Consider the following 18,999-nt stretch of genomic DNA (forward strand, 5'->3'; position numbering starts at 1 on the left):
GTGGGAATCAGTTCTCTCTTCCTACCAAGTGGATCCCAGGGATTGAACTCAGGTCACCAAGCTTGGCAGTAATTGCCATTACCCACCCAGCTGTTTCACTGCTTGAGACTACACTGGGCTAGTTAGGCTTTCCTTCTGAGGAGTTTTGAAGCCTTTACTTGTATGTGTGCATTTTCAGGGAAAAACTCTCACCAGGTTGGGATGAATTATAAGATTTTATAATCCACAATAACTTAACAGTGCTCCATTCAGACCTTCCTGGTTTCTCCCTCTTGATCGCATCTTGGCTAGAAGACACTCTCTTGGGGGTTGACCCATGGTTGTCCTCCACTCCAAGACCCAGCTCCTGTCTGTGCCATTTTGCCACATTATTCTTTTATTATAGTTTGTTGTTTTTTGTTGTTGTTGCTGTTGTTGTTATTGACAGGAACTCTCTACATTGGCCTGGCTGACCTGGAACTCACAGAAATATGTCTGCTTCTGCCTCCTGGGTCCTGGGATTAAAGACATATGCAACCACGCCCAGCTCCCTCCTTATTCTAATGGACACTAAGACTTTGTCAGCTGTTAGCTGACATCCTTCTGACTGGTCCCAGAAGGTGGCATTGTCACCCCTTTAGCTTCCAAATGATCCAGCAGCTAAGCTCTAAGTGCCCTAGGAATGAGCTCTTGGATTCTAGCCATCGTTGTTTTTGGATGCCTGTTACTTCTATTTTTTTTTTTTTTTTAACACACCCTGTTGTTCTGGTGTATCTGAGACAGAGCCAAATCAAACTTGATGCACTCCAAACACAGAGTCCAAATGTCAAGAACTTCTGTGCCCTAAAATTAAGAAACTTAATCTTTATGCAAACACTCATCTGTATTTTGAGTCATGATCCCATTTCCTTAAAGAGCTAGGTGTGCAGGGGGATCAAGAGATCAAGGCCAGCCTTGCCACGGAGCTAGACCTCATTACATAAGTATCTGTGAGACAGCTGCATGTGACAGTCACCTTTTCCTAGCTAGACACTTGCGTCTTTAGCAATGAAGAGAACCCTACCATCCGCTTGCTTCTGCCGACTCTCAGCACTCTTAGCCACCTTGTCTGCTGAGCCTGTTGCCTTCCTTTCTTCTGTTGCCTGTGTTTACTTTTGCTTTCTATTTGCTTACATTATAATCTTGCTTCTTATGTTACAGAGAACATAGGGCAGAACCTAAAAGTTCACCCTGATACAGGCAGCCTGCCAAAGCCAGGGTTTGGCATGTGGAGGGAAGTTAGAACACTACTAACCTCTCTGCCAAAAGCAGTGTCTGTCTTGGAACTTTCTCTCACCATAGGGGAAAGAGAGGGCCTTCGACTGTTCACCTGGTGTGCAATCCCTGGCATTTATTTCCAGATAGTTTCCAGAAGCCCAGTGCACACTGATATGACTGTTGAAGCATTTCATGCCCACACCCTCTAGAATCCCTACATGTCCCAAGAGCATCTGCTGGAGCCAGGTTCACTTCAGCAGACCTGGAAGTGATTTCCCAGCCTCTCACAGCACCATGATTCACTTGAACCTGCACGGAACAGAGCCTGGGAGGTCTTCTCACTGTGAGATGATGATGTTGCCATCTCTTGGGACTGACTGGCCGAGGCTGGGGCCTGACTTGAATTTGTCTTCAAGTCCATGTTTGTTCTGCTCTGTTTTCCTGGTGAGATCTTCAGTTCCAGTTACCACACATCAGTGTTTCTGTACTTAGACATATCAACCACATATAAATCTAAAAAAAAAAAAAAAGTTTCCAGGCTGGTGGTGTAAGTGATGGTTGAGCGCCTCCTGGGCATGTATCCCCAGGTCCAATCCCTGTACCAGCAGCAGCACCAAAGACAACACTGGGGCCCCAGAGTCCACTCATTCCATCCAGCAACTGTGTAGCTGGGCATGGTGACTCTTTCGAAGCATAAGATTAGTGTCTTCACACAGCCTTGCTGTCTATACGTCTAGCCCAGCTCTCCCCACTGAGCTCTTGCACTTCCGCCCAAGGGATGATGGGACCCTCTCTCCTTTTCAGACAACTGGTTGCTGGAGAAGTGACCTGGGACTAATCTTTTTCCAAAGAACCAAGTTACTGTGCTTTTGCTGTGTAGCCTAGAATGTATTTCCTGAACTTTTTGCTGTTGCTGTTACAGTGCGTGGGGTTGGGGGAGTGGGGGGGGGGGGGTGCGCGAGTGCATGTTGACGTGATTGCCGTGATGTGCTTGTCGTAGAGGTCAAAGGACAACTATTTAAGAGTCAGCTTTTACCCTCCACCTGGGGGTGGGTTCTGAGGACTGAATTCAAGTCATTATTGTGAGCCACAGTCTCTTTTAACCACTGGAGCCATCTCACCTGTCTGCTCCTCAGGAGTTTTGTGGCTTAGTTTCCTAAGGCCAAGGTTAGTTGTATCTTGTTTCCTTCTCATGTTCTGGGCTAGTTCTTTAGCCACTGGAAATTGTAAACATAGTCAGTGGTGAATGCAGTGGTGTGATTTGTGTACTGGGGGGGGGGGGTCAGTTGGCCAGGAAGGAGGCAGGCCTCACTGAAGACCCAGCCCCACGATGATACTGTAGAGATAAGCCTGTCTTGATCTAGCACTGGACCGTGTCTCCCTCTTAGTGTACTGGATGTAGTACATGTCCTGTCAGCTGGGACAGGAGGGAGACAGGAGGGGGCCTGAGCTCTGCTCTCCAGCACCTAACAAAAATAACTTAAGGGAAGAGGGATTTGTTTATCTTGGCTCACAGTTTGGAGGTACAGTCCACCATGGCGACAGGAGCTGGGGGCAGCTGGTCACACTCTGCTGTCAGAAACCACAGGTGGATGCTGTGCTGGGCTCCCTTCTCCTTTGTATCCAGTCCAGGACCCCAGCCCACGGGATGCTGCTGCCCACGGGTAGAGCAGTTCTTCCCACCTCAGTTAACTCAGCCTAGAACATCCCTCACAGCCATGCCCAGAGGTTTGTATCCTATGTGTGTCTAGACTTGTCAAGGGTCCAGTGTTAACTAACAGGCTGCAGGTATCACCACTGCGGCTACATCCCGTGTGCAGCGCTGTGCATTTTATAGTGATGGACATCACATCACCTCTCTCTCTCTCTCTCTCTCTCTCTCTCACACACACACACACACACACACACATACACACACACACACCACTACTATGAATAGCTGACTCTCAAGGGGAACCTCATGATGAAAATCTCACCGCTAACGTGGCCAGTCCTGAATATATTAAACGAGGTGGCCATGGCTGTAACAGTTGTAACTGGAAAGGATTTCCCTTGACAGACCCAAGGAGTAGAACCTGCCCAGGGACTGATTAGGCATGCTTTTTAACAGAGCTCTGTTTGCAGAGAAGGCAAGACCCAGCCACTGATGGGGAGACCAGAAGTCTGGCCCTGCCCCTTTTACAGAGGAGTGTGGAGTTCAGGTGGAAGGTGGTACCTAAACTAAGGCCCCAAAGTGATTGAAAGCTGCATGTGTGGCCTCAGAGCTCAGATCTGGCCTGGCCCAAGTGGCCTGTCTGGAGACATGGAGACACGCACGCTCCATGTGGCTTCCTGGGCGGTTCATATTCTGTTTCTAGGGTCAAGATGGCTCAGCAGGCAAAAGACCTGAGCTAAAAAGAAAGGCAGCCTGATAGGCTGGAGAGACTTTTAGAGACTTCTGTTCTTGTAGAGGCCCTGCATCCGACAGCTGCCAGCTGCCTGTAACTGTAGCTCTGGGATCCAACACCTCTGGCTTCTGTGGGTGTTGATGTGAGCATCTCCACACAGAATAGTTTTTAAAATATATTTTAAAAGGCTATCTATTTCTCAACTGGATAGGTTGGCATACACCTTTAATCCCAGCACTTGAGAGGCAGAGGCAGGCAGGTATCTATGAATTCAAGGCCAGCCTGGTCTACATATTGAATTCAGGACAGGCTACATAGAGAGACTCTGTCTTAAAACAGATAAACAAAAAATCACCAATGGCAGTGTTGGCATATGCCTTTAATCCCAGCACTCAGGAGGCAGAGGCCAGCCTGGTCCACAGGGTGAGTTCCAGGACAGCCACTCTCTCATATATTGATTGACTTATTGATTGATTGATTGATTGATTGATAGGTAGGTAGATAGATAGATAGATAGATAGATAGATAGATAGATAGATAGATAGCTATGAATATACACATATACATAAATACATTTTTATTGCAGGGGTGAAGATGATCATTTTTTGGGTTGTCAGCTTATCTTTTTACTTTGTGCAGAATAAAGAATTAGCTGTAGAGAAGAGAATGTGCAGTCCAGGCTGTGTTGGAGGACATAGAAAAGGGCTTGCCTATGTGCAACCTGCTGTCTTTGTTTGACTAGCATTTATGTAAGGTGCTTGAGTATCTGCTGTAGCTTTGCCATTGCTTTTCCTTGCTGTGACATGTCTCCATTTTACAGACAAGCAAGTGGAATACTCGCTCTTATAACAGGCGTGGCTGAGATATGTGTCCATTCAGCACGCTTAGTGCTTTTCACGTCTTTCCACCACAACTGAAGCACTCCCCCTCCCTTCTCTCCCCTCCCTTCTGTCTAACTTTGCTTCCATCTTCACAAGGGAGGGTCTTCTTTGGCTCCAGAGATCAGAGGCTATCCATCAGCCACGTGTGGCAGTCAATTTATGCACTTCCTAAAAAGCGCAAGGAGGGAGCTGAGAATGTAGTTTACTCAGCACACTGTCAGCCTGAAGGTAGTCCTGCACACCGTCTCCAACACCACATAAACTGGCCTGAGTGCGTAGAATCCCAGCACTCAGGAAGGAGGCAGGGAATCAGAAGTTCAAAGTCATCCTCATTTATATAATGAGTTAAAGCCCAATCTGGAAGACATGAGACTTTTTCTCAGATAGATAGATGGATATAATTAATTAGTTAATTAAAAATTAAAAATACAAGGTAAAGAGCAGGGCACGGATTCCTGGAAAATCGATTTTCCACAAGATCCCCTAGGAAAGCATATCCATGACCTTCTCCTGACCCCAGCCCCAGCACCTTGCAGCTCCATCCCTCCCAGGGGACGTCAATATAGAAGACAGTGACTTTCTCCAGGCTTGGTGTCACAGGGTCCCATCGGCCCTTGAAAATATTGACTCTCAGGTCCAATGCAGAAATTCTCTGCTGCAGTAAGACTCACCTTAGGGGTCCCCTCTGAGACAGCACCCCTGCGGAAGGCTGAGAAGCTATGCTGCAAGGAGATCTCAAGGTTGTGGTGCAGCTGCTGCTTACACAAGTGGGGGTTACATTTGGAGATCACCCTGCCAAGGTTTTGGCCCAAACTCCCAGGCCTAGACTTCCTTGTCCCACACAACAACCTAGGTTGCTTTTAATTTTTCTTAGCAGTATTGGTGGGAGTTCATCATTTTATTTGCTTCCGGAGCCAGAGTGGTGTTTGGTCTCTTTCAGAACTCCTGAGGCAGGCACTACTCACTCTGTGGTCCTGTGTTTCAGGTGGTAAGAGCGGCTGAGGAAGCTGCGTCCACACTAGCCAGCTCAATCCACCCAGAGCAGTGCATCAAAGTGCTGTGTCCAATCATCCAGACAGCTGACTACCCCATCAACCTGGCCGCCATCAAGATGCAGACAAAAGTGGTGGAGAGGATCACCAAGGAGTCTTTGCTGCAGCTCCTTGTGGACATCATCCCAGGCCTGCTGCAGGTATGCATCCCATTGAGGCCCAACTCCCACAGCTGAACACAAAGAAGGGGGCAGAATGGAAGCCCCAGTGATGATGCCCTCCTTAGGACCTATATCTTTTTTAAATCAAAAGCATTTTGTTAGACAGGTTTCTCTGTGTAGCCCTGGCTGTCCTGGAACTCACTCTGTAGACCAGGCTGGCCACAAACTCAGAGATCCACCTGCCTTTGTCTAAGGTGTTAGCCACCATTGCAGGCTTGTTAGCATATTAATACTAATGAGTTTCATTGTGACCTTTTCATACATATGTATTTGTCTTACTGCCTTCTCCTCCTCTCCTGAGGACCCCTTCCACTCTCTTTCTACTTTCATGTCTCCCTTTATTTACTTTTTGCTACTTTGTTTCAAAAGGTTCAGGCTTTATGCAATAGAATGTTTTTCTAGCTGATGTTTGTTTTAATATATTAAAATTTAGCAAGGCCCTTTTAGTCCATAGTCTACCCGTGTCTTCTGTTAATGTGGCAGAGGATCTCAAGAACACACACCACTAGAGACTAGACTAGAAGTCCATTTGTATTTCTTGACAAGCTGGTGAGTGCCGTAAGGCTTGCTTGCAGGAGTATGAGTAGGGGTTGTTCACAGGAAGATGAGCACCTTGCCAGTGGCTGCACCATTGAAGAAAGTGTCTCTCTCTCTTTCCCAGCAACCATTAACTGTCTAGATCCTTGGATGAGGGGTCAGGGCCCTCGTGAGCTCTTCTCTTACTGCTGTGACAGGATGTTGACAGGCCAAGTCTTACACAAACACATCTTGTTAGCCTATTTGCGTCTATAGGCAGCAGAAGATAGCTGATTGCCCAGATCAGCCCCTGTGGTTCTAGGAATGAGCCTTCTGGCTAGTGTAAACACATGTTGTTCTTTGTGTCAACAAACGCCTGTGGCATACCTCATGTGATCAGCCCTGGGCCAAGGGGGCCCATGGAGTGTACTTCATGCGTACTTTGCTCTCCTTTGTCTGTGCTTGCTGGAGCTCTCACAAGAGGCAGTGAGCTGGGCAGACTGATGGGCACGCCTGCTCCAGAGGCTTCCCAGCCTGCTATGAGATGTGGTCGTGCCACAAAACAGCGGCAGCTGACAGTGAGGGTCTTCTCTGGCTCCAGAGATCAGAGCTGCTCGGTCAGCTATATGGCAGTTAGTTTCTGCACTTCTTAAAGAGTGTGAAGAAGGAGCTGAGAATGTAGTTCACTCAGCGCAGTGTCTACCTGAGTGTGGCCATCAGTGAAGAAAGGTAGAGAAACTAATTTCCTATTTCACTAAGGCTGCTGTTTGCTGTTTGCAAGGGTTTGTTTGGACTTAATGTTGAAGATTAAATTATCCCATACAGAGGGAAAGACACAAAGGCTGCACAGCTCCCAGGGCTCCCTGTAGCAAAGCACATGGCCCCCATTTTGAGTGGGACATTGGGGACACAGGAAGTCCTGCACAGTAGAGAAATCTTGCTTTTAGAAATGAGTGATGGTATTTTTAAAATGTGTGTGTTTGTGTGTGTGTGTGCGCGCGCAAGCGCGCATGCGTATGTGCGTGCGTGTGCATATATACACACTCATGCTTATTGGACAGAGGACCACTTGAGGAACTCCATTTTCCCCTTTCACACTGTGCATGCTGGTTATCATTTGTCAAGTGTGGCAGTCCATGCCTTTGCCTACTGACCATCCTCCTGGCCTTCTCTTCTCTTTTAAGCCATTTCTACTGAGGCAGTTTGCTCCACCACCAATAGGAGTCTGGATGAAGCGTTTGTTTCTCCACAGCTCCCCAGGGGTCTTCTCTTTCTAACCCTTTGGCCGTCTGTAGCATCAGCACCGTTAACAAGGCAGCCCACTGGCACCTGTGTCCCCTGCAGCCAGCCACTTTGACCCTCCAATGCAAAAGCTCTCTGGAGTCCCTGGCGGATCTGTGTGGTTGTTCCTGACCAGTCCAGGCTGCACTCCAAGGGCATGTGTGGAAGTGCTGAGGCCCTGCCTGGGAGGCAGAGCTCTGATCTTTTCCTGTCTGTGCTCCTCTTTGGCTCTCTAGGGTTACGACAACACGGAGAGCAGTGTGCGGAAGGCCAGCGTGTTTTGTTTAGTGGCAATCTATTCCGTAATCGGAGAAGATCTGAAACCTCACCTCGCACAGCTCACGGGGAGCAAGGTATGTGTAGACCTGCTGTGCCCTCACCTGGGCCGCAGCTCGTGGTGAGCCCCTTGGTGGCAGCTCTTTTCACTGATGTGTTTAGCAGTCTGACTTTTCAGAAGGCATTTTCCCTAAGGTGCAAATGACTGGCTGTGCATTAAAGCCAAGGGAAGGCAGTACTGAATGACATATCACAATCCATTCTAACTGGTTTTGAAAAGAAAACCTAACTTCCAGTATATTTACTGAAGGAAGAAAACCTTGCTCAGAGGCCAAGTTTCCCTGATACCCAGCCCCCATGGAATCACTAAAGAGATTTACCTCAGAGTGGGCAAGCTGATTCAGTGGGTAAAGTGCCTGTCATGAAGCCTGGAAGCCGGAGTTCAGTCCCTGGAACCCACATACAGGTGGAAGGAGAGCTACGACCTCCACATACATTCTGTGGCATGTCCATATGCACACACACACACACACACACAAACATACAATAAGTTACGTTAAGATTGCCTCATTCTTGAACAAATTTCTGAGTTGGAGTTGAGTGCCTGGTGGACATGAGCAGCAGGAAGACAGCCTCGTCCTGCGCCTGTCGCTTGCCAGGCACTGCTCCATACACTTGGTAGACCAGTGAAGAGCAGGGATTCAGGGCCATGTGGCCCTGCTTCTTGTGAGAGCAACTTCCCAGTGAGGTGTGTTCCACGTTAAGCTGCCACTTTAGCACAGCTGGGAAGCGCCATAGCCAGAGTCTCACTTCCCCAGAATTCAAGCAGCTCTGTACCCTGCCCAAAGACAGGATGCCCTAAAGGGACAAAAATTCCCTCTAGCCTGCCAGGGTGCACAGTGACTACCATGTGTGCCCTGCCCCCTGTCTGAGAAGAAGTTCGTAGGACAGTGCTTCCTTTCACTTCAGCTGCCACCATGGCACCACTAGAATGCATCGCAGCCAGTGTGGCGCTGGCCTCTTCCCCATCCACCCTGGGGACCACCTGCTTATGGAAGCTCAGCTGTGTGATGTTAGAAGTTTGATAGCCAGCAATCCCAACCACCATCTAGATGTTAGTAGCTCTCCCCTTGGTTGTAAGGTCATTACCCTTAATGGCTCTATGCATGGTCAGATGTCCCCTAAGACAAAGCCATCCCAAGTCGAGAACCACTAGTGCAGCGGAGATACTCTGAAGACAGAGGGAAAGAGGCAACGGACAAAAGTGTGTATGAGTTATGCTGGGGTGGGGAGCGTTTGTTCAACATGCACAAAGCCTTGTGTTCCGCCCCCAGCACTGCACAAACTAACTGGGTTTGGTTTTTCCGCCTGTAATCCCAGTGCTCAGGAGGATCAAAAGTTCAAGATCATCTTCAGCTACATGGGGAATTAAAGGCTAGCTTGAGTTACATATGATGCTGGCTGAGTGGATGGGTGGATGGATGAATAGATTTGCCTTACCTTAACATAGATAGATAGATAGATAGATAGATAGATAGATAGATAGATAGATAGATAGATAGATAGATAGATGGATGGATGGATGGATGGATGGATGGATGGATGGATGGATGGATGGATGAAATAGATTCACCCCACGTAACCCAGTCTCCACATTCTCCTACCCTCACACCTCCCTCTCCCTCTTGCCAAGACTCTGTTCAGATTGTCTTTTTTTCTTTCTTTCTTTCGTTCTTTCTTTTTTTTCTTTTTTAAGACAGGGTTTCTATATCTTAAATTGGTTGTCTAGAGTTCACTCTGTAAACACAGGCTGGCCTGAAACTCAGAGATCTGTCTGTGACCCCCAGACAGATCTGTGCTGAGAGTAAAGCTGTGGGACACTACATCTGCTCTCATGCTCTCTTGACTGTTAGTGAAAAATGGTAGTGGCAGTCACATAGCTTGACCAAAAACCGCCCTTTCGGGGTTAGGGAATTAGCTCAGTGGTGCAAGCGCTAGGCCCTGGGTTCGGTCCTCAGCTCTGGGGCGAAAAAAAGACAAAAACCGTCCTTTCTCCCTCATCTTCCATAGGCATTCAGAGGTAGATTGGCTACAGTACCATCAAGTACTGTACCATCAAGGCCCTGTTCATAAAGTGGGTTAGACTGACAAATGAATTAATTTCAAGACGTGAACTTGTCTTTTGTTGTCATTGTTGAACCTTTGGGGTCCCATTCCAGATCCTGTTTCCACATCCACTCTCATGAAGCTGCTGTCCAGCTTTCATGTGAGAGTTTTAGATTTTTAAGCTCTTAGATCTTGTAGATTCAGGCCTATGATTCACTCCCCTCCTGTCTGTCCTCTTTGTGCTCCTACCCCAGGCAGCTTTGCTTCTGTCTCCATGTCATGCCATATGTACATGATTTTCTATTCTCATGACAGCTCTAGGAACCATATACGAGAGGAGTGTTAGTCTTTCTGAGACTGCTTAATTCCCTTAATATGACTAACACTCCTTGCATCCATTTTCCTGCAAATGACACAGCTTTGTCATTCTTACGGAGGAAAAAATTCCACTGTGTATGTGAACCACATTGTCTTTATGACTTCCCTGCTATCAGATCCCTAGTTGGCTCCATTTGGGTTAATTTTTGCCTATGGTGTTAGATAAGGTTCAACTTCATTCTGTGGCTGAGAGCTGTCCATCTGCCAGCATTGTTTGCTATTAAAAAAAAAAAATCCTCTTTTTCTCACAGTTTTGACACCATTGATTGTCAAAACCCCTGAGTATCCGTGTGAAGGTGTCCCTCTGCAGTTCTGTGTCATTCCACTGAAGCAAGTCTACATAAGTCTTCATCCCAGAGCCATGTGGTTTGCTTTGGTTTCCTTTGTATTGGTTTAGGTTTTGCTGGGGAACACTCGCGTGTCTGTGCGTGTGCGTGTGTAAGTATAAGCAGGCATGGCATGGGTGGGTAAATCAGAGGATAGCATTTTCAATCAGTTCTCCTTCCACCATATGGGTCCTAAGAATCAAATTCAGGTCATCAGGCTCTGGAAAAGTGCTTTAGTCTACTGAGCCATCTCACTGACTCCAATATTTGGAATTTTTGTGATAAGGTGCAGTTCTGGAGCCCAGACTGGCCTCAAACTTGTCCTCCTGCCACAGGCGTCAGCCATCACACCAAGCTTAACTTTATCTTTTTTTTTTTTTTTTTTTTTTTTTTTGGTTTTGTAGTGCTGGGTAAAGTCAAAACCAAAGCCATGTTGTGCTTCATGGGGTCAACCACAATAACCTCTGGTGTGGCTGACTTCTGTAGGAGGGGAGCTGGGGAAAGCTGCAGCACAGGTGTGGAGGTCATCTAAGTCTCTCCCTGTGCTGTGTTGGCTCTGCCCCGTGTACCTTCCTCTCAGCCCCTACAACCTGTCCTTCATGTCACCTGTTCTTTTTAAGTTCTGTGTCCCTAGACCTTGGCCTCCTTGCCCAGTCAACAGCATACCCTCAGTGTTTACTGCAGAAGCCTGTTGTCCTCTGACATCACCGGATTGCTGGCCTCTCCTGCTTCTTGCTGGTTTTCCCTGATCACTCACTCCTCTTTGTCTTCTCTCTACAGATGAAGCTGCTGAACTTATATATAAAGAGGGCCCAGACCACCAACAGCAACAGCAGCTCCTCCTCTGATGTGTCCACACACAGCTAGTGGCCGTGCCAGTCTGTGCAGAACACACATTGGTGGTGCCTCTCAGGAGCCCCATCAGCTGCCCAGTCATTCAAGGAGGCCTCACATAATTTATTACAATCAGTATTTTGGTCCCTTCCAGCTTTTGTGTAGAATTTTGCTGGTATTGAATGTAACGGAAGCAAGGCCTGTTATGCAGTCTCCCTAAAACAAACGGACTGAGAAATGAAGAGCCATACTTACACGTGTCTTGCACCACCTGCTGACATCACCAAACCGTGGAGGGCACAGTTCTTCGGAACCAGAGCTCTCCAGCCAGTGCTCCGTACACAGTAGCCGAGTTTTCAGTCCATACAGACTTGGGGGTGGGGGGTGGTTTGGGGTATTGCTGTGTGTTCTTTATGCTTATGTTCTTAGACTGTGCTCAGATGGGACAAGACCCCCACCTGGTTCCATCTGACACTGAGAAAGGCTGTGTGTGTCTTTAGGTTGAGTCTTAGAGATCTTGTCAAAGTGGGACTGTAGTCTGGGCAAGAAAAAGACCACAACCTGGAGCTGGCCTCATGGCAAACACAAGGGCAAGCAGGAGCAAACTTCCCTGCCTTTGGGAATAGAATCAGTAATGCCACCAAAGTTTTCGTGGTTGCATTAAATAAAGGGTGACTGCAGAATGCCAAGATTGGAACCAGACTTGCATTGCATTTCCAGGGAATCCTTGGTCTTACCTCTTGAAGGTCTTGATAAAGCAGCTAAGGTAGAGTCTGGCTAAATATATTTTGAATACAATTCTTAAGCCAAATGACAATTCTTAATGCAATCATGCAAACTTCCCTAGGCTGGCCTTGGACTTGGTATCCTCCTGCCTCAGCCTCCCAAGTGCTAGAGTTATAGAGATGGGTCACATGCCCATCAAAAAGACTCTTTGGGGTGTTAATTTTCTCAAAGCATGCATTCTTCCAATGCGGAGCCCACTACCAGAGCTGAAAGCAGAGATTGGGCACATGAATTCTCAATGGTCTGTTTCTCTGACCCCAAATGATAGAGTCAGACATGGTGGCACAGGCCTTTAATCCCAGCACTCAGGAGGCAGAGGCAAGCGGATCTCTGTGAGTTCAAGGACAGCCAGGGCTATATAGTGAGACCTTGTCTCAAAAAAAAAAAAAAAACCAATCACTCAAAAAAGACATAGGGATATTGGGAAAGACCCATGCTGTATTAGGAAATAGACACTGAAAATGAAGCCCCTAATCTGTGTGTGGGTGTGTGTGTGCGTGTGGGTGTGTGTGTGGGTGTGTGTGTTAGTGGTTCATATATCTAACTGTCCCACTGCTGCTGTTCAGAAAATACAGGGGTGCATTTTAAGGGATTTGCTATTATTGACTGACTTGGGCTCAAAACATAGCAGGACCAGACCTTACTTTTGGTTAAAAACCAAAAAAATCCTGTCTCTTAAGATTTCACTAATGAGAATCCATGTCACCCTTCACTAGGATGCCTCAGTGTTGTTTGTAGCTACTGCCTTGTAGACTTGCAACCTGGTCAGGTTACTTAGGAGTTCTCTTATGCCTAATGCAGTTAGAAAGACTCTTCTGGAGTTCTCTGCCCCACAGATCATCACCACAGCCCCACTGTAACTGGACCATTCCAGAATATTGCCTGATTTCCTCACTGTACTCACAAAGGGCTAGCCTCAAATGGCACTGCCCTTCTTCAATCTAAATAGAAAGAATACAATCATTTCACAGGTCCCTTGGGCTCAATCTGAAGACTGCTGCCCGAAATACTGAGGAGACTCGCATGCCACCACCACCTCATGGAGGGCGACTGCGCCCCCTGCCGCTCTCTGAACCCTGACAGCTGCAGCTGCCTTGCCTTGCCTCCACCTCCCCAAAGGACTCTGTTCAGAGCACCTAGACCCTAAAGGACTTTTCACAGCACCCAGAACTGTGTTCACCTCCCTATCTATCTGACTATCCAGGGCCTTGAAACCCCCTACCCTGTGTCTGGGGGACCGCTGATCTGACTTCCTGCTTCCTGGCAAGCTGCCCTCCCTCTGCTGGACAGGCGTTCTCCAGGTGTGCTCCTGTGCTGTGCGGACCAGGTGCCTACCCAGGGCCTGGGCCCGCCTTATCCATGGCTCACTACTAGCTTTTAAATACCTGTGCAGATAACGCAACGGGTTTGTCTGAGACATCTTTTGTTTCTTTCTCTGCCACCTTTATGGAAATTCACACTTTAAAAGACAGCAAATTAGAACTTTGTAGATCCCCTCCCCCAAACCAGGACTCTGCTAACAACATTCGGAAGAAATAAATGCTCTGAAAACAGCCACCAAAATAGTTCACACGCATGGTCCCTGAGCCCCCAGATTGGGTGTTATTTGTTTTGGGGTTTTTTTGGGGTGGGCTTTTTCATGTTACATCCATATCTGTATTTATATCTTATTTGTTTCACCTCCCAAGTGTATCATGGCAAATGTACAGATTTTTGTTGTTGTTGTTGTTAATAATGTGCTAGGATTTGCTAAAAAAGAAAATTAAAAAAAAAAAAAAAACAACTTTGGAGTTTTTCCTAGAATGTGAGACAGTTCAGTTTTGTGTGTGTCGTGCTGGGGGAACCCTCAGATGGCCTGGGGGTCTCGTCTGCTTGTCATCATCCTGCCATGCTTAGAGAGACACTAAGCACGTACCTCTGTGATACTAAAGGGTCAAACCTGACACTGGCAAGTTCCTCAGCCAATAATGGTACTTGCTTTGCAGGCCTGACAACCCCCAAGTTGACCCTGAGAACCTACACAAAGGTAGAAGGGAAGAACTGATTCCAATGAGCTCGCCTCCAGCCTCCAGAGTGCCGGGTGTGAATCCCCTCCCCACCATACGCAAACAGTAATAAGAATAAACTAAAAAAGAAGAAGGGTCAGCCATACCTTTCATGTCAGCACGGAAGGTTTCTCTCTGAATTAAAGGCCATTCTGAGCCACATAGTGAATCCCAGGAGAGCCAGGACTGTGTCAGTGGAAGAAGCTAGCATGATAGTGCACACCTTTAATCACTGCGCGCAGCAGACAGGGGTATCTGAGCTCAAGACCAGCTTGGGCTACATGATGAGTTCTATGTTGCCAGAGCTACATAGGCAGACCCTGTCTCAAAAAAATAAATAAAACAAAAAGTAATAGCACATGCATTTATCACAACACATGAGAGGCAGAAGCCAGCCTCTTCTACATAGCAAGTGCCAGGACAGCCAGACCTACAGAGACTTCCTCTACTATGGAGACACTGTCTCAAAGGAGAAAAAATTGAGAGAGGTCCAACTATCCAGGAAAGCCCCACCACCCAGTGTGTGATGAGACAAAATTAGGGGCACACAGGACATAGAGCCCCAGCCATTCTCCAGAACAACTGCATGAGCAAGTACCCTGCTTTTACAGACCCCATTTTCTCAGCCAAGCAACAAGAACACTTGGAAAAGAGAAGCAGAGAGGAAACCTTGACCCTGGCTCCAAGACTGGCCCAGAGCTGATGAGGGTCTATCTCACACTTCACTCTGTAGCCTTGCGACTGACACTGGCTGCTGGACACCAGAACAAGTGTGGCCTTAGGAGGAGAGAGGGCACAGTGTGGTGGCCAAACATCCTCTTTGAAGTCTTTTAAAATATATTTCTTACTTTGTAAAATCGTGGCTAAAATTATACCATTTGCCGTGTGTGTGTGTGTGTGTGTGTGTGTGTGTGTGTGTGTGTGTGTGTGCGTGACATGCTCATGTGTGCGTGCAGGAGCTTAAAAAAAATTGGAGGTCAGAGGGTACTTGCTGGGATCAGTTCTCTACTTCCACCATTTAGGTCCCAGGGATTGAACTAAGGTTGTCAGGCTTGGTGGCAAGCACTTTTAACTGCTGAGCCATCTCACCAGCCTCCATCTTGGCCCTTTAAGAGTGTATTTCAGTGGCATTAAGTTCACTCAGTGCTCAACCACCACCGCTGTGGTGTAGTGGAGTCCATCCCTGGGACTCATCTAATGAAACAAACTGTCCACTGTTAACTCCAGTGGCCTCCTCTGCACTCCCTGAGGTGTTTCTGTGTGTGCACATGTGTGCAGGTATATGTGTTGTATGTTTGCAGGCCAGAGGACAACCTTGGGTGTTATTGCTCCTGTGTTCTCTTGCTATGTTTTTTTGTTTGTTTGTTTGTTTGTTTGTTTGTTTGTTTTTGTTTTTGAGGCAGGGTCTCTCGATGATCTGGATTTCACCAAGTAAGATAGGTTGGCTGGTCAATGAGCCCCAGAGATTTGCCTCGTTCCACTTTTCTAACACTAGGACTACAAGTACACAGTACTGTGTCTGGCTCTTTAATGTGAATTCTAGGGATCAAAATCAAGTACTTGTGTGACCCCAGTGTAACTTCTAGGTTAGCTAACTCTCAGAAATAGTCAAACACAGAGTCTCACCTTTCTGGGCCTGTCCTATTTTTTTTTTTTTTTTTTTCTGGATGGGTCATAATGGCCTTAACAGTTCTTCCACGGTATAGCAAGTGCCAGGGTTCCTTTCCTTTATAAGGCTGAATAAGACTGGGTAGACCCCAGTGTTGAGTGTTCAATTTTTGGGTAGGAGAACTGTGAGTTCAAGTTCAGCCTAGGCTATATGACAAGTCTCATAAAAAGTCTCATAAAAACAAGGCAGAAAGGAACCACTTGGCAAAAGTGCTGGGGGAATTTAGGGGTGATGTCAGGCCACTGGTCACCTGCTCTGCTCCCTCCATGGACACAGGATGGTGATGTCACCTGCACCCCTCCCCACATACTCAGGTTCCATTATTCATTAGCAAGTATGGAAAAACCCTGAGAGAGTAAAGATGAACTGTTGGAGGTTGATCTGATGCATGTTGCTGGCCCTTAAGATCTGGTTACAGCTATCTTTGTTTTATAAACCTGCCTGACATATCTGATTAGTTGATCTGTGTGTGTGTGTGTGTGTGTGTGTGTGTGTGTGTGTGTTTTATTTCTTTTTCCAATTTATTTTTAATATAATTTTTTATTTATTACAATTTATTCCCTTTGCATCCCAACTGTAACCCCCACCCTCGTCCCCTCCCAATCCTGCCCTCTCTCATCTCCTCCCATGCCCTTTCCCCAGTCTACTGATAGGGGAGGTCCTCCTCCCCTTCCATCTGACCCTAGCCTATCAGGTCTCCTCAGGACTGGCTGCATTGTCTTTCTCTGTGGCCTGGTCAGGCTGCTCCCCCCTCAGAGGGAGGTGATCAAAGAGCCAGCCACTGAGTTCATGTCAGAGACAGTCCCTATTCCCCTTACTAGGGAACACAATTGGGCACTGAGCTGCCATGGGCTATATCTGTGCAGGGGTTCTAGGTTATCTCCATGCATGGTCCTTTGTTTTGGAGTATCAATCTCAGAAAAGACCCCTGGGCCCATATTTCTTGATTCTGTTGCTCTCCTTGTGGAGCTCCAGACCCTTCCAGGTCTTTCTTTCTCCCTCCTCTTTCATACTATTCCCTGTACTCTGCCCAAAATTTGGCTATGAGTGTCAGCATCTGCTTTAATACCCTACTGGGCAGAGTCCTTCAGAGGCCCTCTGTGGTAGGCTCCTGTTATGTTCCCTGTTTTCTTCCTCTTCCAATGTCTATCCCATTTGCCTTCCTGAATGAGGATTGAGCATCTTACCCAGGGTCGTCCTTCTTGCTTAGCTTCTTTACGTGTGCAGATTTTAATATGATTATCCTATATTATATGTCTAGTATCCACTTATGAGTGAGTATATACCATGTGTGTCTTTCTGCTTCTCTGACAGAGGCCCAATATCCAGAGTATATAAAGATCTCAAGAAGTTAAACAGCAACAAATCAAGCAATCCAATTAAAAAATGGGGTACAGAGCTAAACAGAGAATTCTCAACAGAGGAATACTGAAAAGCAGAGAAACACTTAAAGAAATGCTCAACATCCTTAGTCATCAGGGAAATGCAAATCAAAACGACCCTGAGATTTCACCTTATATCCATCAGAATGGCTAAGATCAAAAACTCAAGTGACAACACATGCTGGAGAGGATGTGGAGAAAGGGGAACCCTCCTCCACTGCTGGTGGGAATGTAAACTTGTATAACCGCTTTGGAAATCAATCTGGTGTTTGCTCAGACAATTAGGAATAGTGCTTCCTCAAGATCCAGCTATACCTCTCCTAGGCATATATCTAAGAGAGGCTCAAGTACACAATAAGGACATTTGCTCAACCATGTTTTTAGCAGCTTTATTTGTAATAGCCAGAAGCTGGAAACAGCCCAGATGCCCCTCAACAGATGAATGGATACAGAAATTGTGGTATATTTACACAATGGAATACTATTCAGCACTTAAGAACAAGGAAATAGTGAAATTTGCAGGCAAACGGTGGAAAAGATCATCCTGAGGTATCCCAAAAGCTGATGGGTTGATTATATAGCCTATGCCTGGGCAGGGCAGAATGGGGCAGGTGTGGCTAAGGTTCCCTGGCTTGGACAGGCTCAAGAGAATCACAAGACAGACAGGAAGAGAGGAGGAAGGAGGATGCCATGATGTGTTAGTGTGGAGAAGGAACCATGTGGGACTGGAGAAAGGACTCCAATAATGGCGTAAGAAGCCCACTCTGTTTGGTTCTCTAAGCCCAGCACCATGGCTACTCCTTTTCCAGGAGGCAGCCAGGCAGTGCTTGCTGTTCTAGGAGGATGTAAACCAGGAGTGGGGAGGGAATCTCCCGCTGTTCTTGGCTCTGAGAGTTGGAACTTCTGTCTTTCCCTTTGGGTTTGGAGCCACAGAAGGTGTGTGGACCCCCTGAGACAGTTGAGGGTCTCAAGGTGAGAATCTCTGGCTTAAAGTTCCTTCCTGCTTATGAGAGCCTCACATTAGCAGTGAGGGTGACTGAGCACACAAGATCCATTGTGAAGTATTCAATGCTTTTTAAAACTATTTTAACTCAGCCAATGAATGGGCTTGCCACGATGCCTGAGATCCCACAAGGTGGAAGAACTGACTCTTGAAAATTATCAGCTTCACACACACACACAGACACACACACACACACACTAAATCCAAAAGGGAAAAAAAAAAGCCAAAAAAACACAAAACCCTTAACTTTATAAAATAAAAGTGGAGGTAAGGTATCTTTTGTTGTTTCTGCCATCGACCGTGTAAGCAAGCTTCCCACAAACTCTGTTGTCTCTGGCTCTTATCTTGCCATAGGAGTGCTGGGATCATGGGCACCCACACTGGCTTTTTACTTGGGTTCCAGGAATTGAACCCTGGCTCTCAGGCTTTTGCATCAAGTGTATTTTACCAATTGAGCCATTTCCCCGACCCACCCTATATTTTTGAAGAATTCTTATCTGTGGCTTATTACAGATCGGCAGATAGTAGAGCTGCTGTCCTGTTCCAGTTCCACATGAGGAAACTGAGGCATAGGAGGAGAAAAAAATACCAGCTAGAGAGCAACAGATGCACCCCGGGCCAGCCCTCCCTACCAGCCCAGCAACTTCCTTCACACCTCATCGGGCCATTTACCTTCCCTG

General features: G+C 47.0%; 1 protein-coding gene across 1 annotated transcript in view; it reads left to right on the forward strand.

The window, feature by feature from the left end:
• Nucleotides 1-14,000, forward strand: part of Clasp1 (cytoplasmic linker associated protein 1) — a 220,637-nt gene extending 206,637 nt beyond the window's left edge. The window contains exons 40-42 of the mRNA XM_055601545.1: nt 5,490-5,696; nt 7,751-7,867; nt 11,381-14,000. Coding sequence (XP_055457520.1) covers nt 5,490-5,696; nt 7,751-7,867; nt 11,381-11,467 — 411 coding nt within the window. The 3' untranslated portion in view covers nt 11,468-14,000. The remainder of the gene's footprint in view (nt 1-5,489; nt 5,697-7,750; nt 7,868-11,380) is intronic.
• The last annotated feature ends 4,999 nt before the right edge of the window (nt 14,001-18,999 follow it).

Source organism: Psammomys obesus, unplaced genomic scaffold (genome assembly GCF_907164565.1).
Source record: "Psammomys obesus unplaced genomic scaffold, mPsaObe1.curated_primary_1811, whole genome shotgun sequence".
NCBI lineage: Eukaryota > Metazoa > Chordata > Mammalia > Rodentia > Muridae > Psammomys > Psammomys obesus.